At 46.8% G+C, this 25,881-nt stretch overlaps 1 protein-coding gene across 1 annotated transcript in view; it reads right to left on the bottom strand.

The window, feature by feature from the left end:
• The window catches only part of rerea (arginine-glutamic acid dipeptide (RE) repeats a), a gene marked incomplete at its 5' end in the record, with an annotated part of 70,990 nt that extends 46,234 nt beyond the window's left edge, over positions 1-24,756 (bottom strand). Inside the window, 2 exons of the mRNA XM_079175227.1 lie at positions 15,664-15,734; positions 24,411-24,756. Of these exons, the coding sequence (XP_079031353.1) occupies positions 15,664-15,734; positions 24,411-24,756 (417 nt within the window). The remainder of the gene's footprint in view (positions 1-15,663; positions 15,735-24,410) is intronic.
• Positions 24,757-25,881: the final 1,125 nt, after the last annotated feature.

Raw genomic sequence — 25,881 nt, 5'->3', positions numbered from 1 at the left:
GTGAAACACCATGCACAACCCGGTTGCATTAACTGAACAGACCTGCTGTGAAACAATAGACCTTTTGCACACATTCTGTCGAGACTTTAAGCACCTAGTGATATCCTCCAGGATGCAATATGATGCATTGTATTCTTGCATGTCATTAAACCCTTCACAGCTTGAAGGTAGCAGAGGGAAGATGGGAATGTAAAATTAAACCATAATAACCTTTTCTTTCTACATTCGGTATTCGTCGTTTTGTTTACAATATTGACAATATAGCAAGAGAAGATATTGGATCAATAGGTGATAAATAGAAAATACGAATTAAAACTGCAGCAATTTATATGCTGCTCACTTCCAAAACTGTAACACAATAAAATACACATGGTTCTGAAACAATCGCTCACTAATGCAGAACATGGGAAAAGCATGGGTGTCATGATGAGCTCAGTGTGTCAAACACATAACGTTGAGACACTCACACACAGATACAGCGCGCAGAGAGAGAGAGAGAGAGAGAGAGAGAGAGAGAGAGAGAGAGACAACACACCAACATCTCTACTCTCTGCAACCGAGGCACATCAAAGTCTTCTCCACCCATTTATCTGTGTGTGTGCCTGTAAATCAAAAGGCATACTTTGAACATGCACACACACACGCACACACACACACGCACAAGCTCAGACTGCATTTGCTTTGTGCAGCAGCATCCAGGGCTGGGCAGGGGAGGTAAAGGATTTTGCTGTTGACGGGGGAATTACTTGCCTCAGCTCACTCTGTCAGGGAGGAGAGGGGGATGACTGTTTACCCGCAGTGAGTGAGAGAAGGAAGGAAAGACAAAAAAAAAGAGAAAGAAAAGACAGCGAGGTCACTGCTGTGTCTGAAAACAGTGCTTTCTTCTCTGCAAGTCACCTTTTACTTCACTTTCACCCTTCACTTGCCCCCTGCTGCCACTACTGAAAGGTCACTCTCTCTCGCTCGCTCGCTCGCACGCACGCACGCACGCACGCACGCACGCACGCACGCACGCACGCACGCACGCACGCACACTTCTACCTCTGTCTTTAAAAATGTCTGTACGGTGTGTTAGATAAGAGGCCAGGTCAATGTAATTAGTTGTAACGTGCGTGTTCAGGGTAAGATACTACACACAGCAACAGTGGAATAAATGCACAAACACATTCAGAAAGCCACAGAGGAAATCCAAGGAATGCACACACACACAGACACATACACACACACACATACAGATGATCTGTGCATCCCAGTGTGACCGTATGGTTTGGCGGGGACTTCCTACCGACCGCAGAGGAAGTGTTCGTTTACAGTGCACAGTTCAGTTGTCCGCCATCACATCCTGTCTCTCTAGCTCTACACGGCAACGCAAAGCCTGCACGGCTCAGCCCGGTCGCTGCTTTGAAGTTAAATCGAGCAGAAAGGAGAACACGGTTCACCATACCATGCAATCTGCATCCGCGTGAGATTTGCTACCGCGCAAACAACCTCACACGACAAAGCACAAAGAGAGAGCTTTACTCTGCTTTCAGCCCGTTTCTGCCGGCCCGATTCTTGCCTTTCCTCCTCTGTTGTGGCGCTGTGATTGACACCCACCTGTCCTTGGGTGGAGGGTGATTAGGTGTTCTTACAGCTGGCCCCTTTGTAACAGAGTGGATACTTGTACTAGATTGTGTGTGGAGAGCGATATGATAGGCTGATGATGGAATGATCCAGCTGACATTGACTAACAGTCGGTGGAATACAACAGGGCGGGGTTATTGATGACTCTCTTAAAAGGTGGGTATCATTGCCATGGCAGCCCATACATTATCAACCGTGCAGCCACGCCCACCGTCGCCGAGCAAACAATCCCCAGCAGTGTTGGAATGGTTGAGGGAGAGAGGGGAATGCTAAATGTGCCACTTCATCTGGTGATTGACACAAAGCCTCTTGTTTACCGGCGCCACGGAGATTTGCATCTTTTTACCGCTGCCCCTCCCTCTCTTCTTCTCTCTCATTTCTGTTCTGTTCCCACAATCCTCCCTGTTTGTGGCGGCGCTGCATGAAGTGGATATTACTCCACCCTGCTGCTATGATATTGATCAGCCTCCTCCCTCCCTCCCCCTCCTCCTTTCTCTCTCCTCTCTTCATAGCCCACTGAATTGATTCCACCTCTCCCTCTGAGCCCACCAGCTAGCAGTGATTAAACACGCTACTCACACACACACACTAGAGTCTTTGGTCGGGGTGTGTGGATGTGTAGCCTTGCTTTACTTTAAAGGCTATAAAGCTCAGCGGCCGCTGCACCAGCCCTGTGAAAACACTGCTTCTTTTCATTCAAGGCAACCAATGACTGCGAGCTTAGCATGACGTATTACCGTCATAAATATTTTTGTTATAGCATGTTAGCATAGCACATCAGCAGGCTGGCATACGGCTGTGCTCCGGTGGTTTTTGTCAGGCTGGTGTAAAAGGTGGCTGTAGTAAGGCTTGACAGGTGGGCTCCAGACACCTTGTGATTCTCTGCAGAACCACACAGAGCTGACACACACACACGCTCCTTATAAGGGCCTGCGGTGTCCACAAGCACCAGACTAGCAGCTAAAAGCTGCACTAAAGACAGAGCAGTTATATGAAACAGCATAGAGTGGGTGTCAGTGCTACATAGACAAAAGGCTTTTCCAAAGAGCCAAAATCAGCTGTGTACAGTTGCAAGACATCTGAGGATTTATTGGGAGTAAAAAAAATCAAATCATCTACTAGGTGAGTGAATAGCTGCATGGCTATTTCCTCACCAAACGCTGAGCTTGGCTAAAAAAGTGCTAGCAGCAGGAGCTGCCGCCTCATATGCACACACTTAGTGTTAAGTAAGTGAATTAGTTAAATACCTACCCTCTCCTGTTTACCAGAAGGCAGCACCTCTGCTGACGATAGCTGGAGTGCTAAAGGTTTTGGATGAGGAGTCCTTGCTGATGAGCTAACGAGGGCTCACAGCCTCACTGCCATTTGGCATTTAAATGTCATTTTAGTGTGCCGCAAACAGTTTGCACCTAATTATGGCCAGTTGCTGCTGTGTCCCCGAGTTAAGCAGGAGTCCCAAAACAGCCGTCCACGCAAGAGCAGGGTTATTGTATTGACTCTCTAAAGAAGCAAGACCTCCGCCTTTAGGCTTTATGCTGAGGTGGACTGGATGTGAATGTTGATAAAAAAGGGTTCGACAGCATGTAAAATGTTAACGGCCCAAACAAAGACGCTGGGTGAGAGCAAGGACAGTGTGAGGGTGATCAATAGGATTAATCAATATTCTCCCTTTCACTGTTTAAATTAGTATTTGTATTGTGCTGCAATGTAACCTCTTAGACAGGCTCAAAGTGACTTTATTTCAAGTTGTGTGATCTGATAAACAGAAAGTCTTAAATTAACCTGCATGAAACACTCAATTAGCAGCTACAGAGAAAGCTAAAGCAGTGCTTTGACAAATAAATAACATTATGTCTCATTATCACTCAGAGTAAGCCCCATCTATAAAACCCTCTAACGATCCAGGGAGGCATCTTTGGAGATGGCGTTTTGAGCCAAAAAGGTACTACACGAGACAGTCAGCCATCTGTTAACAGCGAGCTCCATCGGTCCCCTACAGGTCCCGTCACCAGTCTGCAGCTAGAGGAGTGTAAGCACAGGTTCCACTGCGGCACACGCGATGAAGAAATGGGCCGTGCGTTTAGAGTAAGTGTGTGTGTGTGTGTGTGTCTTGGCTCTGCAGGGAAGGCGAGGACGAGAGGTCACCGTCTATACTGGGATCACACCTACACAGAGAGGGGGGGTCTCAATCACCTCCGACACCCCCTCCCCTTTGCTGATGGAGAGAGCCTCTCACACTCATCCGCCAACTCCATTACCCAATCCGACAGGGCAGCACATTAAATCATTCCATTTCACCTGGAGAAGAGAGGATGAAGGGAGGAGATGGTGGGAGGGAGGCAGGAGTTGTTGTCCCCCCCCCCCCCCACTGTCCTTTCTAGCTGGTGTGTGAACTGATACAGACAAGCCCACGTGCTGGGCAACCATCAGTAATGGGCCCAAATCAGCCCCCCCCCCCCCCCATCCCACAATGCCTTGAAGCACAAGATTCATCACAAGGGCCAGACAGTAGAGGAGAGGAAGAACAGAGGAGTCGGAGGGAAATAATGTGGAAGAAGGTGAAGAATGCCGTAAGATATGAAAACAGCAAATGATGGGAGCCTATAAAAGAGTTATTCACCCTCAAATGGGGAGGGCATTATGGCGATCTATAAATGGGCTGTTAAACTCAATAGCCCACGGTTAGCTTGTCGTGACGCTGCAGTGAAAGTCTACACAGCGGACTGTGTTAGTCCTACCATAAACACTCAGCCAGAACCATCTGGAATAAAAAAAAATAAAAAATAAAAATGCTCCGATTATTTCAATTAGCTCCGGAGCGAGTAAGATGAGGAAATTACACAGCACGGATCACAAAGCTCCAAATATAGATAGCCTCGCACGGCAGCGGCTTGCCTTAACAACAGCAGGCCACGGGGATAGAGGAGAAGCTGCTGGATAAAAGACATGGGGATTTGACAGCTGTACAAAAAAAAAAAAAAGGGGGACTTAGGGGAGGTCTGTATTTTCTTAATCATTTCATTAAGATAGTGCTTAGGCTAATTTAACAGTAGGCTTAATAACGCAGACTTTTCCTCCCTCTGCTCTGTGCACAAGTGTTAACTGCCTGCTGGAACAAAGGCGGCTCTGTTCACAAACACAACACTGCCAAACTGTTAAGTACATTCCTATAAAGAGAAGAACAAAGAGCGTTTGAGCGTGGCGGGAGCAGAAATGAATACAGCTACTGAGGGGATAGCACAGCTCAGCCCTTTGATGCCAGGAAATGTCTTTACTATCACAGATAGTGTTTATGCTGCTTCACAGTGTACGGTTTAAGATCCAGGCAACAATGAAATCAACTGGTAGTAGCATAAAATCCCAGCCGAGGTATGTGCTGCTGAAACAAGCAGACGAATTGAGGCGATGGTTGAGAATTGTGAGGTTTGGAGTGGAGGGTTTTGTGGTAAGCACAGCTAGGGACTCACAACGCAAGAATAATGAAGTGTGTAATGTTTTTGTGTGTGGGTTTTGAAGTCACGAAAATGCACAAACACCTATGCACAGAATAAATGAAGTGTGTGTGTGTGTGCGTGTGTGGTGAAGCGTCTCCAAGCCCCTCCCAGCTGTGGTTCCCCCTCGGCCCGTGTGATCCATTGGCGGTGACAAGACAGGCAAACACAATTTAGACCGGCCCATCAAAGCAGCCACTGCAGGCGGACATGTGACGCACTGTACAGGAAACACACACACACACACACACAAAAGAATCGGTCCACATTTGTTATTGGTCAAAATCTAGAAAAACCCGCCTGTCCTCCTTTTTAAATGTTACATATTTTCTCTGCAGTAACTGAGACACCTTTTGTTCTACTTAAGGCGAGGCTGTGCCGAGTAAATCTTTGGGGATATGGTGCATTTTATGGTTCAGAGTAAAAATCCTGATTTAACAGTAAAAGCTAGATCTGTGAGGACCCTCCCGTGTCTAAATCTTGATTACATGACTGATACAGACTCTTGTTCTTTGGTTTGGAGGTTTAAGAGACGGTTTCCTTGTTCGTGTTTACTGACTGGACGTCATTGTGCTAGAGCGGTGGCACACGAGAGCTCTTAAACATGAGTGATATTCCCCCCTTTCATGATTAAAGCATGAGCACATGTGAGCCGGTTGCGTTGCATTAGATCAACAAGCGTGAAGCAAGATGGAGAATAGATAAAGTCAGACGGTCTGTATGAGCTGCTGGAGGTGGCAGCCCGTGGTGATGTTGCTGTTGTTTTAAGGGCCGCGTGAGGCAGCGGGCTCCGAGGTACGAAGTGTCGACATTCCTCAGACCTCACAGCAATCCCCTAAATGTCCTCTGCTCGTGTCTGCTCCTCTCTCTGCCCGATGCCCTGGTCCCTGCTTCGCTCTTTCCTTCCTCGCTGTGCTCTCTCTCGACCGGCGAGAGTTAATTTGCACCATGTGTTCTTTAACGGAGAAAGAGAGGGGCCCTGGTAGAAGCGTGTGAACTCGATACCACTGTAAATCTCCACTTCCACAGCGGTACCCTCTTGCCCCTCCTCCTCCTCTTCCTCTCTCTCATTCTTTTTTTATTGGCATGTCACACATTGGACAAGGTGGAAATTACACTGAGCTGAGCTGCGAACCAGTGGCAAAGCCCGCCAGATACCCACTTAAGCTGAGAGAGCGGGGAATAGTGGAGGGCGGAAAGGAGAAAAATAACAGCAGGAGGGAAGTGGAAACGTAGAGTGGGCGAGGACGGGGAGGTGGGGTAAAATTAGCCGTCCATTTTCAAAGCAGAGGCCAATCCAATTAAAGCTTGACCAATCCACGCAAATGTGTTTAGTGTCTGGTTACTACACTCAGTGCTGGGTGGCCTGGCAGAGACGAGAGATTCTGCTCTGAACACGATACTCCTGAGATACACACTAAAGATGCACTGATTGCAATTTTCTTGGACGATTCCCATTTACGATTTTTCTTAAATCTGACCTGCCAATTGGGATTTTTGCTGATTTTAATTTCCTTTCTAAAGAACTATACTACTTGAAAGCCCAGAGCTGTCCCGAAAACTGTTTTAAAAGTCAGTGTAAATGTCAAAAAGTGTAAATGTTATCCTTTTACTTTGTTATTGTCCTCACAGTGGTTATTTGCATAAAAACACTTAATTCTAATGAGCAGGAAATAAAGGATTGTATTTTTATTGGCATTGGTAGTTTTAATTATGTATTATAAGCTACTTAGAGCTAGTGTTAAGCACTTAAACAGTTCTCCAATATCTCTTTTATATTTCTGTGAATACAGCTCCTTAAAACAACTGTATTTACTCAAGTTTCTCACAAAAATAATTTGACAAGATTACATCTGGACACATCTTGACAGTGTTATAATTTAACTGTTATAAGCAGGATGTGCTAGGGAGAGACTCTAAATGTTGGCGGAGGAGCCGGTCACTGATTACTCTGAGCTGCATGCACGGGAACGAATTACAACATAATAAATGTCTGATTAAGTTAGTTGTTCTTCCAGTGCTTATTTTGGACTTGCAGCTGTGACTAATTGCAAGCTGAAGAACTCCCACACTGACGACATGTTGTGTACAGGCAACAAACTTTAGGCCGAGCAATCTCTCTCACACATAATATTCGGGCTGACAAACACACACACTCTCACTCTCAAACACACACACACACACACACACACACACACACACACACACACACACACACACACACACACACACACACACACACACACACACACACACACACACACACACAGAGACGACACGAGAGAGAGGGAGCGAACCACCTTCTCTTTACATGCGTCAGTCACCTCTCACCCGTCAGTCAGTAAGAGAAACAGATCTCAGTCAGATATACTTCTGCTATAAAAAGTTGCAGATTGTGTCCGAGTAAAAAAAAGAAAAACCAGCTGCTGTTGCGGCCATCGGCCTTGAGCCCCGACAAGCCTGTGCATTAAAACGGTGAGAGGGGAGACAACAACTCAAGATGTGGCATTTCCCTCAAACTTGCGGCCAGTATTTCCCAATATTGTATTTTACTTTTCCATAATTGTTTTAGAGATGAAGACAATGAAAAAGTCTACAAAATGTGACATAATCACATCACATAAATTATAGCAATAGCCCATAAAAACTAATTTGCTTATATGTAGGATATAAACAAATATTTAAATAGATGTACTGTAGTCTACACACACACACACACACACACACACACAGTGTTGAAGGGCCTCATGTGCAGTTCTCTGGTATCTACCGTAGAAACCATCTAGCCCCAGTGATTGTTAGACACGATGAGCATTTGCATACTTCAAAGGACCTTTCAACCTCTAATTTAGTGTGCAACCCCCTATGGAGGAGTCGCCTGTTTTCATTTCAAAGGCAGACCTGCTCAGGTCATTCAAAAGCCCCTGTCATTATTTTCATATACAACGACCAGGTTGGGAGTCCTGAGGTTCTTTCGAGCTTCAAATATACCTGCTTTTCTTGGCGTCTTTGTTTTACCACTTTCTCATCAACGCCGGAGCCCAGGAAGATGGCTCTGCCTGTTTGTTCTACTGCTTTACAGATAAAAATGCAGTGCTCCACGCCAGAGTGCCGTGAATTCGCTTCAGATGTTAGTGAAGACATCAGAGGAGACAATTTCACTTGTGATGTGCCAGAATAAAAAAGAAAAGTGTCGGAGGAGCCGCTGAATATTTCAACAACTCAGCGACGAGGGGTGAAATTAGCACTTGGATATATATGCAAGGCCCAAATGTCATCCGTCACTGAAAAATGACTTGACAAATCTGCATGCATCCGTGTGTGTGTGTGTGTGTGTGTGTGAGAGAGATGCATCCAAGCTGGTGAAAGTAAACTCGACTAATGAAAGTCCAAAGGGGGAGAAGAGTGGGCGAAAGGCTTCTCTGCTGAATAATTTAGCAGTAGTGGGTCAAAGAGGTGGCTATTGATTGAGCTTTTAAAGAGTCTTATGAAAATGCTACGACCGCTAGCTAGCCCGGCCCTTCAGCCCTCCCAACCCCCCACTATCCAGAGGCTGCACCCTCTATGTCTGGGAAGGTAATCAGCACTCATAAAAAACACACACAAAACCCCATTTTGATTTCAGTCCGTCTCTACCTCCCTCCCCTCCCATCTTCTATCCGAGAGAAAGAGAGAATCCCATTGGCTGAGCACATAGTTTCCATAGCAGCATTTAGCTAATGCACAGGGAGGGCAGTGAGGATGAGAGAAAAAAGTGTTATCTGTCCAAAAAGATGAAAAGAGGGGGATACGGGGGAGAACAGAGGCGAGGAGCCAGGGGGGAGGGTAGATTTGGTGTTATACCCACAAGCAGAGCTGAATACAGCCTCCCTGCACTATGTTGTTATCTCAACCTTGCCATTTGTATTGCTTTATTTATTCCTCACTGCGCTCCTGTGGACAATCAATCATACCTGCCTCCCCAAAGAGAGACAGAGCCGTGTAGCCGTTTGAGAGATGCGTGCCTGTATCCATCCGATTCCAGAAACGCACAGCGCTCGCAAACCGACACCAGAGGAGGACTCGCGCTCGTCAGCCTCGCAGATTGTGTCCGCTTAAGAAACATACTCGCACAGAAACAGCAGCTGCTGCACCTAGTGACCCCCGGCACCTCAGCTAAGAGACCTAATGTTACCACAAAGAATGGCATTTATAGCTTTACTCAATGAAATTTCAAGTGTGCCGTGGCACTAAAGGAGGAGGGGGGGGGGGGGCATACCTCCTCATCGAGGAGCATTAATCAACACGGTCATAATGGGGAGAGTCACTTGATACTGCCAGAGCAGCAGTAAAAATAAATAAAAAAATCTTTTGCTCAGTGTCTGCTCACAACCAGCTGTGAGGGGAGGAGAGTGAGCAGGGGCGGGGGGGCTATTTGTCAAATAAATGGGAGGTAATCTGAACATGATTTGATTTGTTCACATTGAATAAAAATACTCCGCTTCTCATGTTAACCTGCTGCAGCCGAACCACAGTTATAAAAATCAGCAGCAATTTTCTGGTCTGTTTTCCCTTTTGTAGGTGAGTGACAAAGAACAGCCGTTCAGGGTTTAGTAGCCGTTATGCTGCGGTTCTATTGCTTTAAGGCGGCTACTCAATGGGGAACATTACAGGCAGAATGCTTCAATCACACAGCTTGCAGCAGGCTCGGCTGGCCGGCCATGTCCATAGATGCCCTTGTCAGAGCTGCCTCCTCACAGAAAGCAGACACTTAAGACAGCCACACACACACACACACACACACAATAGTGAAAGGGCTGCACCTCCACATGTTCGCGTCTGTGAAATGTACCACGTCGCTTAAAGCAGCTGAGTGGACCGTGGAATGAAAGGAAGAGCTGAGGATCTTTTACACACACACACACACACACACACACACACACACACACACACACAAAATTGCCCCTAATGAGGGTAGCGCCCCTCTCTCAAGAGATGGCAGCGGCTGCTGCTCTACTCGATAAATATTAACAAGAAGTGCGACTGATGGCGGTGCTCACTGATCCATAATTGCATTTCAAAATGTTCAATGGGGAGGGTGGGCAGCCGTGAAGGGAGAAACGGGGGAGATAAAAAGAGGGAACTCAGCCTTCTAGGCAGTGACGAGAGACAAGTGATGCCCGTCTAGTCAACCTTCTGCAATCATCTCGACGGCTCGGCGCCAATCAGAGACGTTTTGGTGGAAGAAACGCAACGGTTGTGCATTACAAGCTGACGTTCGTCCTTTCATTGACTCCCCGCTGCATGCATCACAGCGCACATTGTGACTGCAGCTTTACAGAAAGGCAGAAATCTGAGGGAGGATCAGAAGGATGCCAGGGACCTCCACTTACCAATGCCACATTGTACATCAAGTGACATGTTTTGCATGGATTCTGAATGAGCGCAGACAAGCTAGCCGCAAGCTAATTAGCTAGTGGCTCTCATTGTTAAGCTAATTCTCAGCACTTTGGATTCCATTAGGACTGTACTCAGGGTCCACAGAAAACCTAATAACTGCTCATGTTGAGCATCCATATTTATGCACATATATTTGCATCTTTATCAAACATTTTTAATTATGGACTTTGAATAGGAGGCATTTTAAAAGGGTTGTATGATAAGCACCAGCTCAAGGCATCAAGATGCAGTTGTCTGGGATACAATTAACATTTGGTGTGTGTGTGTGTGTGTGTGTGTGTGTGTGTGTGTTTACATGGCTACAGGGAAAGCTATGCTGTTAAATCCATCCAACACAAACATGCATTATAATACACATGTAACTACACATGGAGAGTGAATATGATCTGGTTATACATTGATAACTGGATGTTCATAAGTGATAAATGACTTTTAATTAGATCTTTTTATTAGATCTTTGAAGGTGATCACATCAAGTTAAACATGTATGTTTATAATACAACATATTTTAATCTTGCACCATTGTTTTAAGTCTGGATTTTTATTTAAATAAATACAAATAGATACATTAAGCATCATTAAAACATAACTGCAAATTGTATTATAGTCCTAAAAATAATTGTGCCGTGTTGCAATGCTCAGTAAAAATGTAGAAAACATCATTTAATTTCCAAACTATCTGCAAATCAAGTGTTTTGGATTTCCCCATTAAGCGGTTCAACAAATTTTAAAACACAAACAAGTGATATGTTTTCACAAAAACACCAGAAAAGTCCACCCGTCACACAGAGACTGTGTCAAATAGTTCCTAAATGCAGCTAAGTGTACGCGGCTGGGTGAGCATCTGGGATGCATGTAACAAATCTCAATTGCAGCCGAACTTCATTTCTTACCAAATAATTGCAGCAGACACTTTTTTTGTAAGATTATTTATTATTTTTGCGTAAATTTGAAAGTCCACAGTTAAGAGAGTTAATATGAGTAAAGGTTATAGAGAGTGCTGGAAGCCCAAACGAACACACTCCATCAGAGCGTGTTTTCAAGTGCACACATCTCACAGTGCAAACAGAGCACTAAACCTGGAGACGGTTATGACCTTACACAACATGATAATCACTGGATACAGTACACAAGCACACACACACACACACACACAGTATACTGATTATATGACAAAGAAAATCCCTCATCCTTTTAAGCTGATCAGGCCTGCAACATACGAGCCGGACTCCTGGCACGATAATTGCATTGTACATGGCATCTAATTAAATGTCCGTAAGCAGGGAGATCCAGAGATGTGTGTGTGTGGCAGAGAGTCTGTGTGTGTGTGTGTGTGGGTGGGTGGGTATGTTGGCGTACTGGGCTCCTCAATCCTGTGTTCCCAGAGGGAGAAACGCTGCAATCACTCCATTAGCGAAAGAGGGAGAGAGACGGGGACTCTGGGAAAAAGCAGAGGGAGTAAGAGAGAGGGATGTGGGGAAGGAAGGGAGGGAGGACTGAACACAGCTGACTAGGCCAATAACAGCAAATGAGGTTAGATACAAGCAGAGAGAGGGGGGGGGGGGGGGGGGGGGTCAATGAGCGTCGAGGACATGGACACAATGACTAGAACATGGGATGGGAGGAGCGAGGGGGTGAGTGACAGCTGATAAAGAGGAGTGGGGATGAGGGGGGGATGAAGTGTAGAAGCAGACAGATGAGAGTGAGAGAAATGGAGACGGAGGAGACAATCTAGGTAAGAACAGCAGGATGGATCGGTGAAGCCGGGCTCAATGGCTGCAGATTGCCCACAGCTCAGTCCCTTATTGGTTCTCCTCTCACAACAACACAGTGTGCGTGTGGAGTGATGATGCAGATATATATGCATGTTCATCACATAAGTTGCATGTCAACGTTATGACCAACATATCATACACACACACACTGAGCGGTCGGCAGGCTGACTGCATTACTCTTATCAGATATAGATTGTAAACACATTACAAGGTCACGGCACCGGGTGTAAACTGAAACTAGCCCTTGTGGGAAAACACACCGGAGGATTGTTGGCCCGTATTTGACCTAATTGATCACATCAGAAGGAAGAAAAGACACATTTTGCTGACTAGTTCTGTGTGCATTTGGAGCAATAGCAGCGATTCTAGTCCCTTAGTCACCTAAATTTACCTTTAACGTTGAATGGTTCCATCATAAGCAGTATTTCACTTGTAGTGCCACCGTTTTAATGCTTCAAATGTGGATCTCGTCTTGTAGGTTTTGGAAATAATTGTAGTTCATGTTGTTACCAGCTAATATTTAAACATGGGCATGAAAGATAATTAACTGGCTGCATTTGGATGTTTTGCTTCCACCCCTGATTTTGTTTAACACCGTTAACGGTTAAAATGGCCTCCTACTGGCCACCTCTGTTTCTAGGCAGACATTTTAGGAGGAAGGGGCGGAGACTGAAATCCATATGACTGGATCAATATGTCACAGAGGTCACAGTGGGCAGCATTGTTGAGTAAACAAACTGGGGAAACTAAATGTTCAAAACGACCCCAATAATGCTGCAGAATGGATTTATTTTGTGCATGTCTTATTAATGAACGACTGCGCCGTGTGTACAGAAGCATTAAAAAAAACACACATACATGCAGAATGTCCACTCACAGAGAGAGGAAAAAAAGATATGGAGACACAGAGAGGCAGGAAAGATTGATAGCTGCATTCAGGATTTCTATACAACGCTAATTGGATTCACAGGTCATTAGATAAAGTACACGAGTGAGACTGATACAACCTAAAGACTGAGGGAGGAGCCACAGAAAGGGGGGGGGGGGGGGAGAGAGAGAGACAGGAAAAAAGAAGGGTGCGAGACGGGCAATATTGATGAGGTTGTTTGGTTCGGGACCAATGAAATTTCCTCCCCCTCTGCTGCGCCTGCAGAGCCCTGCTCTCCCACACAGAGGGGGGGAGGGGGGATCGATAAGTGGGGGTCGGAGACAGAGGCAAGCAGGGATGAGAGGATAGGAAATAAAGAGAACAAGTTGACGTCTGATGCATGGCGCACTTCCATGGAGCTCACGTCGCTTGTCGTTTCTCCTTTTCGACATATTGTGGCAAGAGAAGGAAATGACATTACGCTGACCATCACGTCCGACTAAAGAGCAGAAAGGTCTGTGCCCTAGTATTGACAGCAGGGTAGATGGTACTTTACACCAACGTGTGCAATTGTAGCCTGAATCAGCTATCATCCTCAAAGAGGATTTAGTGCTGGTCTAGTGAATAGACAACATCGCTAACACAGTGCCAATCTTTTGTGATTTGTAGCCCAGCGACAAAGTGAGCTCGTTGAAAAATGCTGTACTTGTTTAGAGAGCCAGCAGGGCTTGTTGTTTTAACATAGGAGGACAAGGGTACAGTCTGCTCAAACACATACAGGCATGCAGATGGCTCTTCATTAATTACAGATGGGTGGGTGGGAGGGGGGAGTGAGAGAGAGCGGGAGACACATAGAGAGAGAGAAAGAGTGAAAAGAGAGAGAGAGAGAGAGAGAGAGAGGGGTCAGCTAATGAAGCCAGTATTCTCTCCCCCCTCCGCGGACAATCTCTGCCCCAGACCTCTTCTGGCACTGTTAATCAAGGTGCAGGTGTGTGTGTGTGTGTGTGTGTGTGTGTGTGTGTGTGTGTGTGTGCGTGTGCACGAGGAAGGGGTTCCTGCCGTCCTCAGCACTCTCTAGCAGCAATCCGATTACAGCCCTGCTGCTGTGGGGTCTGGCTCTCCTCCCCTCTGCAAGGCCTCCAGCTCACCTTAAAAACCCTTCTTCACACAACAACTGCCCTTCACGCAGAAACGTATTCACACATGAAACTTAAGTGCCAACACACCCACCTCAAATACACACACACGCACACACGTATATATACATACACACACACTAGTCCACCTTCTCCAGAAGTGTTGTGGGTGGCCTCTGAGCTGACCTCACATCATCACCCTAGCTGTTGGCAGCCATTACTTTGGCCCCCTGGGGCCCGGCCGCCCCTCACCGAGGCCTTCTGCACTCTGCTCAGACAACCGATCCGTTAAGAGACGGGCGATGCTCGCTCCGGCAGGGTCAGGTGCCGCTTCATTTGGCAACACGGACCCATCACTAACATATTCCAGCAGCCTTTGCTGCATTAAATGCACATCACTGCAAAGCTGCGGCCAAAACGTGTTCCGAGCTCCATATGTGAAAACGGGACAAAGGACCAATTAAAAACAACTGACTTCAGGCGGTGGGTTCGCATTTGGGGAACTTTGTGACCCGGCAAATTTCCGGAGTCAAAAGAAACACTTGTTTGGTAGCAATGACCTCTAATACAGCACTTCAAGATCATATATTGATTTAAAAAAAAAGGTAATTGGAATGGCTTGCAGGTCGCTGTAAGCTGTTCAGTGTGCCATTAGAGGACTACAGTGTAGAAAATGATCTAACTGCATTTCTTTCTCCTCAACATGAATAAAGACAGATCTGTCGGGTGAACTCAATATAATCCCCTCCCCCACTTTAGCAGACATAGAGAATGCAGTGTGTGAATATCAATTTGTCTGTGTGTGTTACATTGTAGGTGTCCTATTGCGGAGAAAACAAGCACCACTTCACTAAACTGACTGAGTCTGATGAATCAGCCTTTCTCAGTGGCAAATTAAAAACTAATTTCTTTCTTTATTCAGCAAAAGAGGCAATTTGGCCACATTAGGCTGTAAAAAAAAAAAAAAATCAATTGAAAACTGGTGATGGTCTCCTTCATTAAATCAATTAAGTGCATCGACAAACATCTTTATTTCCATCGCAAGCATTATTACACTGCCAGCGGACCACAAAGGTGGTTAATATTCAAGCCGGATTCTCTTTTCCACATCACCCTTTAAAAACAAACTTCCTGAAACAAACTGATTTTATTTCACTATGATTTGTAGTCCGTCCTCATCAGACTACCACAGTGTACCACAAATGTGCAACCCTCCACCTAAACGCCCCGCCACACGGGGTGGGTGGGCGAATCAGTGGTGACCCTCAGGCCCTCAGTGTGAGGACACAAGGGGATAAAACAGCACAGACAGGAAGTGAAAATGTACTCACCAGCTTGAAATCCTGAATGCTACAAATGAAGTAGGGAGTGTTGGGCCGCCGACTTTCAATGTACACACAATCTGTGAGAGAAAAGAAACAAAAGAAAAGTGAGCTTGAAGGAAGATCTTCACTCTTCCCAAAGCGTTCATGTTTTATGCAGACAGACTCGGTAATATATTATTTTGGGTGCCGTTACCTCTGCTGAAAAGACATTTTTCTCCTCGAGTCAAATTCAATTGGAATGCGAGTAATAGGATTAAGGACTTTTGGAGCGCTACAAGGTTGCCTTTCCAAAGCAAACATTACGCCCAAGGGGAATTATGTTATTGTTCCACTCCATTTATACACCAGTGAGTAATACTGACTTTAAACCCATTCTACCCCACGAGTCAGCACTGTAACGCGCTCCTACAAAAAAATGACAACTTCTGTCGCTGCACTGATATATGCCAAGTTAGCTTTGTGTTAGCATAGCGGCGAAACCTCCCCCCCCCCAAAAAAAATTCACCTTCTGTCCTCTCATGTTTTAAAATGTTGCCAAATTACATAACCCTCGAGTGTTAAACGCAGCCCCCTCACATTGTGTGTGTGTGTGTGTGAGGAGGTGGCCCTGGCCCGGCTGTGCTGTTAAATTGAATGTGACTGGTGGTATGGCCGGGTCGCGAACCCTCATCTCCTTAACAAAAACATTCACGCTGCAGAGGACAAAAACACACAGCCACTTCTGTGGAGAAGAAAGGGAGGAGGAGGCGGGGGGACACGGCTAATGGTTACGGCTAAGCCTGGCACAGTACTTTCCAGAAAAACAGCCAAGGGTTAGAATTATTAGAGGAGAAAAAAGAGATTTGAATCCACAAAAGGCAAATTAGCATAATAGTCTCCCATTCACCTTGCGCTTTTGCTTTTAGCTGCAACACAAAAAAAAAACAGGAGTGTGATCAAACGGAGACAAAAATATATATTTATTTTTGGTTTAAATAACAACCAGTAAAAGACAGCTCCTGCTTGCTCAACGGGGCAAAGCAATCAAAAGCCACAGACACTTAATTGATTGGAAAGATACATCACACACGTAAAAATTGACCTTCTGTTCAAATGGAAGCAATGCAACAAGCTATGTTGACTGCTCCCAAGGCTGGCTTTGCCTGCCATTTGGTGCAACGGGCGCTCACGCTCGCATCAACACGCGGGCGATGAAGACGGCCTGTAAGCTCTGAGTAAAAAAAAAAAAGGTAAGACGTGCACTAACAACGCACACTGCTGGCGATCATTTCACCAAAAACTAACGCTGAGCAGAAGGACTACGCCACACTTTTCCAAACAAAAGATGAGCGGCTAGCTTTTTTTTTTTTTTTTCTCCAGTGACTGATGGCACCGTCGTCTGTTATTTATTTGTTTGTGTCAACAGAGTTATCGATCTGGCTGTGGTTTATCTTACCGCTTACAGAGCAAAAGAGGGGTGGCACAGATATTAAATGGCTCCGACACCCAAGACACCATTTGTAGAGGGGCTGGTGTGTACGAGTGCGACTGTGACATCATGGGCTTTGTTTTTTTTAAGAGGCTCTGTGCATGTGTGTGTGTGTGTGTGTGTGTGTGTGTGTAACCCCAGGGTGGGCTTGTTATCTGCTGTGGGCTGAATGAGCTGTTCTGGGGGGGGGGGGGGGGTTATCGCCCTCGCTGGCTCTGAGTGACGCATTATATCTCTCACTACTGCCCTCTTCTCTCTTCTCCCCGCTCCCTCCTTTTTCTCCCTCCTCTACACCATCCCTGGAAGTCATTTACAAGATAACATGAATGAAAATATCCATCAGTGCTATTGTGTGATCTGTGAGCAACACAGTGTGTGTGTTGAGAGAGAGAGACAGAGACGCGGGAGGAGGAGGAGGAGGAGGAGGAGGAGGAGGAGGGGAGCGAGGGAGTGGGGGGAGGGAGTGGGGGGAGGGAGGGAGGGCCGAGAACAAAAGAGACTAATCTGAATGAGATGACATGTTTCGGAGGAGTCAAATCGGGGGAATTAGGGTTTAGTGTCCCTTCACCTCGTCGGCACATTCATTTAGAGGGGCCAGATCTCCGTGTCTGCACCCCAGAGCACATCAACAGGCGTAAAGAACAGACAGCAGGAGTGAAAAAGATAGGCGGTTTGGAAGAAAAGAAGAGAGAGAGAGAGACAGGGATCTAGTTTAATCATTCGCAGACAGCGAGCGAGTCTATTCTCCGAACGTCAAAAGCACATTTTGAATTCATCCTGGGCACTAAAAGTTGACTACCTCAAGGGCATTTCTCTGAGAGCGGCTATAATACGATTCCCAATGAACGTGGGAGTTAAAACCCGGTTAATGCTTCGGACTCTTCCCGCTTGAACCAAAAAGGAGGCAACGGCGCTCAGGGAGGTTGGGTGTGTGTGTGTGTGTGTGTGTGTGTGTGTGTGTGTGTGTGTGTGTGTGTGTGTGTGTGTGTGTGTGTGGGGGGGGGGGGGACGCGGTTCCTTCGGGGTCTGCCGGGCTTGTTAAACATTCCTGCCATTTTGTGCAGTTGGAAGTGGGTCTCCTCGCTCAAGTGGGGAAGTGGAAAGGGGAGGGACGAGAGGTTTAGCTGTGGAGGGGTCTGTGTGGGGGGGGATGGGCCCTTCTCTTAGGGTTGAAGTGTGTGCTCGTTGGATGGATGTGGCCTTCGCCGTAGGAGGGAGAGCCACAGCAGGGCCTTTGTAGTAGAGCGCTCTCGCTCCCTTTGCAGCTGTTAAGTTTAACTTCTTCTACTCGCCTCCACCCTACAATCCACCGCCGACCGCCGCGCCACCCACAAAGACAGAGAGCGAGGGAAAGTTCAATGCTTTTGACACACGGGGGACGTCATCGTGAAGATACTGAGCACAGCTCCTTAGACCTGAGCACTGCGCTGAAACCTGATCCTGGCGGTCACCGTTCCTCCAATTACATCGTCACCGCCGAGTTTAAGCGACATCATATTCATTGTTACAACCTCGTGTGACACACACACACACACACACACATATATATATATATTTTTACACACACACACACACACACACACACACACACACACACAGTAATTTACTCAGCTGTAGCTCATTGTTCAGCCAGCCATTCTCTAATGGCTTCCAAGCATGTCTAATCTAAAACACACCTAGCCTCAGCAAAAGAGCCGTGTCCTTCCCTCTCTCTCTGTATCAAGCAAATAAGATGCTATTTAATTTGCTGCAGCATTTCAGCAGAGGGGAGGGGAGGTGGGGGGGGTTTCCTTAGATAAAAATCAGCTTGGCTTTCTTTTACGAGCCGCCAACAGTGGAAAAGTCTCAATGTGAACACAGTCATATATGCCAATGTTTTGTAAACAGTGATTGGGGGGGGGAGGCAGTGGAATGAGATCAGCTAAACGCAGCAAGACTATGAGCACATTTTGGGACACAAACAGGCTTATTACATCAAGAGGGGCATTTGTCTAAGCCGTGCTAGCAGGTGGTAAGTGTTAGCCATGAGGCAGGACGCACCTGCATTGTTAAAAGGGGTGCTCGGCTCAAACATGGCAGAGCACACATGCGCAAACGTACACACGCGCACACACACGCGCGCACACACACGCACACACACACACACACACACACACAGCAGAGTAGTGCACAGCTTTAGCAAAGCTACCCCCCTTGAGTGTACTGATCCTAAAATTAAATAGCACAAGGAATGCAATAATGGAACCACAGGGGTGTGAGGGGACTAGAGGGCCAAGAGAGAAAGAGAGAGAGAGCTCTGGAGAAAGAGGGGGAACTGGTGTCATTACTGATCCAGCACAGACCGCTCTCTGCAAGGAGGACCAGCTGATGACCAAGTCAGCCTTGGGCCACTTCCTGCTGGGTCAAGGCCTGCAGGCACACGGATACTTTGATTCTTCCCCAACTTCCCTTCCTTCCTCGATCGCCATCCACGAGCCCAATAACGCTCGCTTCCTCTCGCTGGAAAAACAGGGGGAAATACCTGGCAAGCGATACCATCGGCTTTCTACAATAGGGCAGGCCTACAGCTGACTGGGCTCCTAGGGGAGAACAGAGGCTCTTTGACAACCCCCCCCCCCCCCCCCCCCCCACTCCGCCTCCTCTCCTCTCCTCTCCTCTCCCTCTCGGCTAGCCCACGCTTTCTCATTTAGCAGTCGGCAGGTGGTTGGATTTCACTAAAAAGCCCTTTTCCCAGAGTCTCCAGCGTGGGGAGAGATGGGCGAGCAGAGAGTTTTTTTTTTTTTAAATAGATCTGTTCAGTTAGCGACAGGCTACAGATTTACACTGCTATGTTTCAATGCGAGACGACTCCAAGGGCTTGTCCCTCATGTTAGCCAAACTGATCTGCAGCTAGTCTTTGTGGAGCAGGGGATGTGCGATGCTCATCCAGCTCCAGACCGCGGTGCAGAGTGACCGATCTGACCCATACTGCACCACATTAGACAGGCTTCTCAAGAGGACTCGTACTGAAAACAGACCTCAGTCGAATGTTGCGTTCCTATGAAGGGCAATTCACTTTAAGTAATAAATGATTTGCAGTTCAAATGTATACCCATGATGGAATTCTGTGCGAGGTACCTTACATTATAAATCACTTTTAAAGGCACTGAATGAAGGGTTCGTACAGCCTTTTAAGAGTCAAATCCAAGCACTTTAAAAGGTACCTAATCCAAAAATGTCAAGACCCTCGAAGCCTTTATCATCACATCTAAACTGTAACAAATAATGCAACTGTGAAAAATACAAATTCCCAGAATTCAATTATACCCACAGCAATCAATGAGGATTAACACTTTGCCTATTTTATCAGCTGTTCACATTAACTGTGATGTTTTGATTATGATTATTCAACGCTCGCCTATCTCCAGAGTAAAAGGCCTTTACCGACCAGCGGCGTGAGGAAAAAAACAATACGCGAAAATGTGAAACGCTCGCCTGCAAATACTTTGCATCAAAACTATTTATACCGGCAGCGATGCAAATCAGCGACAGTTGCAACACTTGTTCAATAAAACTTTATTGCTCATGGCAACTCATTCAGTTCTTTTACTTTCTCCTGACGGCTGAAGGGGGTCCGCTGAGTCTAGTGTGTAACAAACAAATATTCACTTCAAATACTAAAATGTTTTTTGGTTCACATGGGTGGTTGTGTAGATGAAACACCAGATTATGTTGAAAATTTAGCATTTTTCAAGAATTATATTCAAGTTCAAGCGTAAAAAAGCGGTTCAAATTAAACATGCTTCAAACTTTAAAGACTTTGTCCGAACCCTGTAAAGGGTTGGTGTGTTAGAGCAACTGTCAGTTTGTCGGTTAAGCCCATTCACTTGAAATCATATTTTACACTCGTTCAAAACTCACTTTTTATTAAATATAAATATTAAGTTTAAAATGTATAAGAAATTGTGTTGTGTGACTGCCAACAGTTGGTCCAGAGTTTGAAGAAGAGAGGGAGTGCTAGTTATCCAGCTCTACATGTGTGTGTCAGACACACACTTACTTTGTGTGCACATGAGACACACACACACACACACACACACACACACACACTCCCTAGGGTTCTTTTGTGGCTGCGGCAAGAAGCGCCAGCTGTCCATATCAACAACTCCCCCAACACTCATACACACAAGGTGTTTTTCTCAGACTAGCCTGCAATCTCTCTGTATTATACATATTATACACTTCGCCTTCTACGACATGATCCAATCTAATCATTATCGTCCTGAAACTCAGTAGGGTTGGCTGTGGCAGCCATGTTGTGTGACATAAACTGCGGTAGAAGGGCTGAAGGAGTGGGGGGGGGGGGGGGCAGGTGGTTTCCATTAGCTCTCTCCATTTTAAACAGACTAGCCAGCCAGTCAGTTAAGAAGGAAGGAGACATGCTATGGCAGCCAGCCGCCTGCAGCGCCAAGCAGAGTCCTGCTGCAGTGGAGAGCCGGGATGAGCAATGTGGACCGTGTTGTGTCTTTGTGTGTTGCAGGAGTGTGCTTTTTTGACAGATAGGAACTGGCTCTATGACTGCTAAAAGCATGCCTTGTATATGTGTTGGTGTGTGCATGAATATAAGTCGAAGTACACTTGTGAGCATGCAGAAATAGTGGTTATCAGTGACCTGTGCATGCGTGTGTTCTTGCTTCTAGGGTGTCTCCTATTGATCCCCCCCCTATGGCAGTGGGTATAATCTCCAGAGAGAGGATCTATACTCTGGGGTGGGGTGGTGGACGAGTGTGGAGAACACGCTCTGGAAGGGTTTTTGCCGGGGCCTGGGGAAAAAGGTGAGAGCTCAGCCACAGGACACAGATCGATTTGGCATGTCTGTTTGCACTGTTCACCCCAGTAGCCCACCACACCAGTGGCCTGGGACAAAGTCCCCCGGCCACCGCCGCAGACACACTCCTCCATCCTTTTTTATTTTAAGCAGTAGCAGTTAGCTGCAGGCCCACCTACTGGCCCGACTGCACACCCATCCAATCGATGTGCACTAAGCCGCCTGAACCCATCTTCAAGGGATAGAGAGGCTGAGCAGAGAGATTGGGAGGTGGCTGCAGATTGGGAGTGTGCAGACGGCTTCACTACTGGCTTACCTATTATGTCTTGTGTGATGACACAGGCCTGTATGTTTTTCTAAAGCTCCCTGTGTCAAAAGCAATCAAAACAGCATTTTTGGTTGACAAATTCTTTCTGATTCTGCCCCTCTTACCGTCACCGAGTTCTTCTCTCTCCCCATGTCTGGGGCGGAGTAAATCCCTCTCCAGGGGTGGTTAGTTTTACATATTGTGTGTCACTAGACGGCTATAAAAGGATTTAACATTTAGTAAAGCATAATCCATCGCAGGCTTTGTGCCTGCCTAAGCTGCACGCATCAAATCTGATTGCAAGAAGGCTGCTACCAATGACCAAGCAGGAGGAGGAAAACACGCCCTACACACACACACACGCACACACTACACACAAACACACACACACAGGGCTTATCACTTGAACAATGAGCAGAGGAGACAGCAGGAGGTCAGTTGCTGAGGTGGAGGATCTTCTACATTGACAATAGGAGGTAAATTACAAACTAGTGTACTGGTGCTGGGGCCACCGACTACCCAATCCTGTTCTCATCCCTAATCTAAACCAATCTAACAGCAGCAGTCTCTGTGGAGGGAGGGCAGGTTGTGTGACACTCGAGCCGCTCTGTTCTAGACCTGTCAAACTAATTGAGGGAGAAGACAGGAAACATAAATATTCCCCATCAACCAGACACTGGCTGTGCTTGTGCACTCGGATGTGGAAATATAAATATTCGGCAGGGCTAATCCACTGAGACGGTCGACTTTGTTTATGTGCCTTTTGAATGTTTCATTGATGTGACTGACTGCTTCCGTCCCCCTCTCTCTCTCTCTACCCCCCCCCCCCTCCCCTCTCCGCATGGTTAAGTATGAGACAAAGCGCTGGTGCTCTCTCTATTAAACATGAAATGCGGCGCAAAAAATGCTTCAATGGAGTCTGTTGCTGAGAGTTAGAGAAACAGAAATAGAGAGTGAGCAACAACGAGACTTGGGTTAATGCGTTCTAGAGGTACTTCTACTGATACCGGTGCAGATGGAGATAATTTAGCCGACAAGATTGCGCAGCTAGACGGTAAGTGTAGGGTGGGGAGGTCTGGCTGTTTCACTGCACCTACTTGAAGTTGTCTCTTTAGTATTTGAAAAGGCAAAAAAAGGGAGGGAGTGTTTGGGTGGATGTGTTTATGGGCAGGTAGTTGAAGAAGACAATAACAATGCTGTGACAATAACACACTGGTTGTAATTTCCTCCCCCCCCCTCTCCCTCTCACACTACTTGACCTTTTGCTAGCTGCTAGATAAACGAAAAGACACGGGCAGCAGTGATTTAGTTTGCACTGCGGATAGCAGCGAGCAGTAGCTGAGAGCACACTAACACACACACACACACACACACACACACACACACACACACACACACACACACACACACACACACACACACACACACACACACACACACACACACACACACACACACACACACACACACACACACACACACACACACCTAGCTGGTCTGGCTTCCTTCCCGACAGTAAGTGTTGACACCCCCCCTCCCTCTAATACAACCAATTTCTAAACAGTAGGTGAAAGAGAGGCCATGTTTACAGCTGCGGAAAAGGTTGGTTCTCCTTTTAGCCTCGCGCATCAGACGGAATAAAAACACGCCGCAGCGTAGCTCAAACATCTCTACAGGAAACCAGAGTACCTTTCGGCCCCGGAGGAGATAGCATACATTCAGGGAGGCAGACGGTGTTGGGATGAAATCATTATCGTGGCTGTCGTCACTATCACATCATCCAGTGAAGCACCACTTTGCTTTATTGACTTAAGCCAAGACAAAGCACAGAGTGGGTCAACTTGGAATTGATTGTATGACGTATTGGCCTCTAGCCTGAGGAAGTACTTCTGCTGTTAGAGAGTTGCTACTCTACAATCCCTCAGCAGCTTATTGCAACACAGAGACGACCGCTTCTTTAACCAAGGGATTCATCTTTGATTCAGTCAAAATGTGAATCAATTCTTCCCCCAAAACAGCTGATTGACAACAAAGTGGGACATAGTGATTGTGCTGTTAAACTGGGAAATTGATTCATGGAGATGGACTACTGTTCACCGCAGTTGGTGACCATGCAGACGAGTGCAGCCCACTCGCATACCCACTTAAGATTAGTCGTGACTAGGACTTACCTCCGGGTCTGTAAACAACATCGTCTTCCGTGATGAAGGACGTGATTTCCCCGTTCTCCGTGCGCTCGTAGCGCGACTTCTTCTTGGGCGTCTTCTTCTTGCCCTTCTTGCCGGCCTCCTCCGCCGTGCCGCTTCCTCCGCCCGTGCTGCCATTGTCCTCGTCCTCGCTGTGGTCGCTCTCTGCATAGTTCTTGGCCCCGCCCTCCAGCGTACAGCTGCGCCGGGGCCTGGAGCTCTCGCTCTCCCCGTCCTGCCGGCGGGACTTACCGGACTCTCTCTTGTCCCGGTCCCTGTCTCTGTCCCTGTCCCGCTCTTTCTCCCTCTCCTTCTCTTTGTCGGCCGTCATGATCCGCCACGTGCCTTCCTCAGTCCTCTCACGGCTGGGCCTCCGTGAAAGGTAGACTGTGAGCCTGGGCTTCAGTCTTCTGAATTTACCAGTCAAATCCAGGGAAAATTTGGCCACACCAACAACCCCAGTGTTTCAGAAAAGCTGTGGACAAGAGAAGAGGGACAATTAGCATAACTCATTATCCTTATAGTAAGGAAGCAACATTTTCTAAGTAAAGAGGGTTTTGTTTTTGTGCTGGAGGAGATCTTTTGTGGGGGGAGAAAAACAAGATTAGTTCCTAGAGATCAGGCAGCTGTGCTGACTCTTCTCAACATCACAGTAATTGTTGGCACTCCCCTCCACGACCATGTATACTCTGGAGAGCACTGAGTAGCTTTATCAAAGAACAGAACCTCCTAGCTTCCTGCTCAAGCATATTTTCATTCTTTCAGAAACTGAGTTATTAAAGGGCAAAAGAGTGGAAAGAGAGAGAGACAATGACAAGTGCTACATGCACAGTATTTGTAACACAATAAGCTTAAGGGGAGTCGTAACTGAATACGCATAGAGAGGTATTGCAGCATTGAGGACGAGGCTGGCAGCCAATAGAATTCCTCGGAGATAATGTGTCGAGGGGCTTTTCGGCACAAGACGCTGCTTGTCGCCTTCAATGGGAGCGACGCAGCATAAAGCTCAACGACGGCGTTAACTGGCTCGCTTTTCTGCAGACCATCTGTGATGACACAAGGCTGAATTTTACTCATCTGTGTGTGGCAGTGTGTGTGTGTGTGTGTGTGTACTCTGGCTTACTGAACAGCACCCCAACCCTCTGCCCCGTCTGACAGTCACCGCTGTGTTAATGTGAAGTGACAGCTCTGGAGGGAAGAACACAGCAATCCACTGGGTAAGGAGAGAGGCTGAGCCAGTCATTTGCCGTGCCGGGTCCACTGCCATTTTCTGCTGTTGTTCACTCAAAAAGGAAACCCAGCTCCCGCTTCCTCATGCCATAATGAAATCCTCCGTAAACAGTGAAGCGGGCAAAAGCTGAAGCAGCACGCCGTCTGCACCACACTGCCACCACACACTGTGCCTACAAAGGAGGCTTCTCATTTACTGCCAGTGTTTACCCCCCCCCCCCACCCC

Source organism: Pholis gunnellus (genome assembly GCF_910591455.1).
Source record: "Pholis gunnellus genome assembly, chromosome: 2".
Classification (NCBI taxonomy): domain Eukaryota; kingdom Metazoa; phylum Chordata; class Actinopteri; order Perciformes; family Pholidae; genus Pholis; species Pholis gunnellus.
The sequence above is the reverse complement of the archived record's forward strand: the minus strand, read 5'-3'. Positions and strand labels throughout refer to the sequence as shown.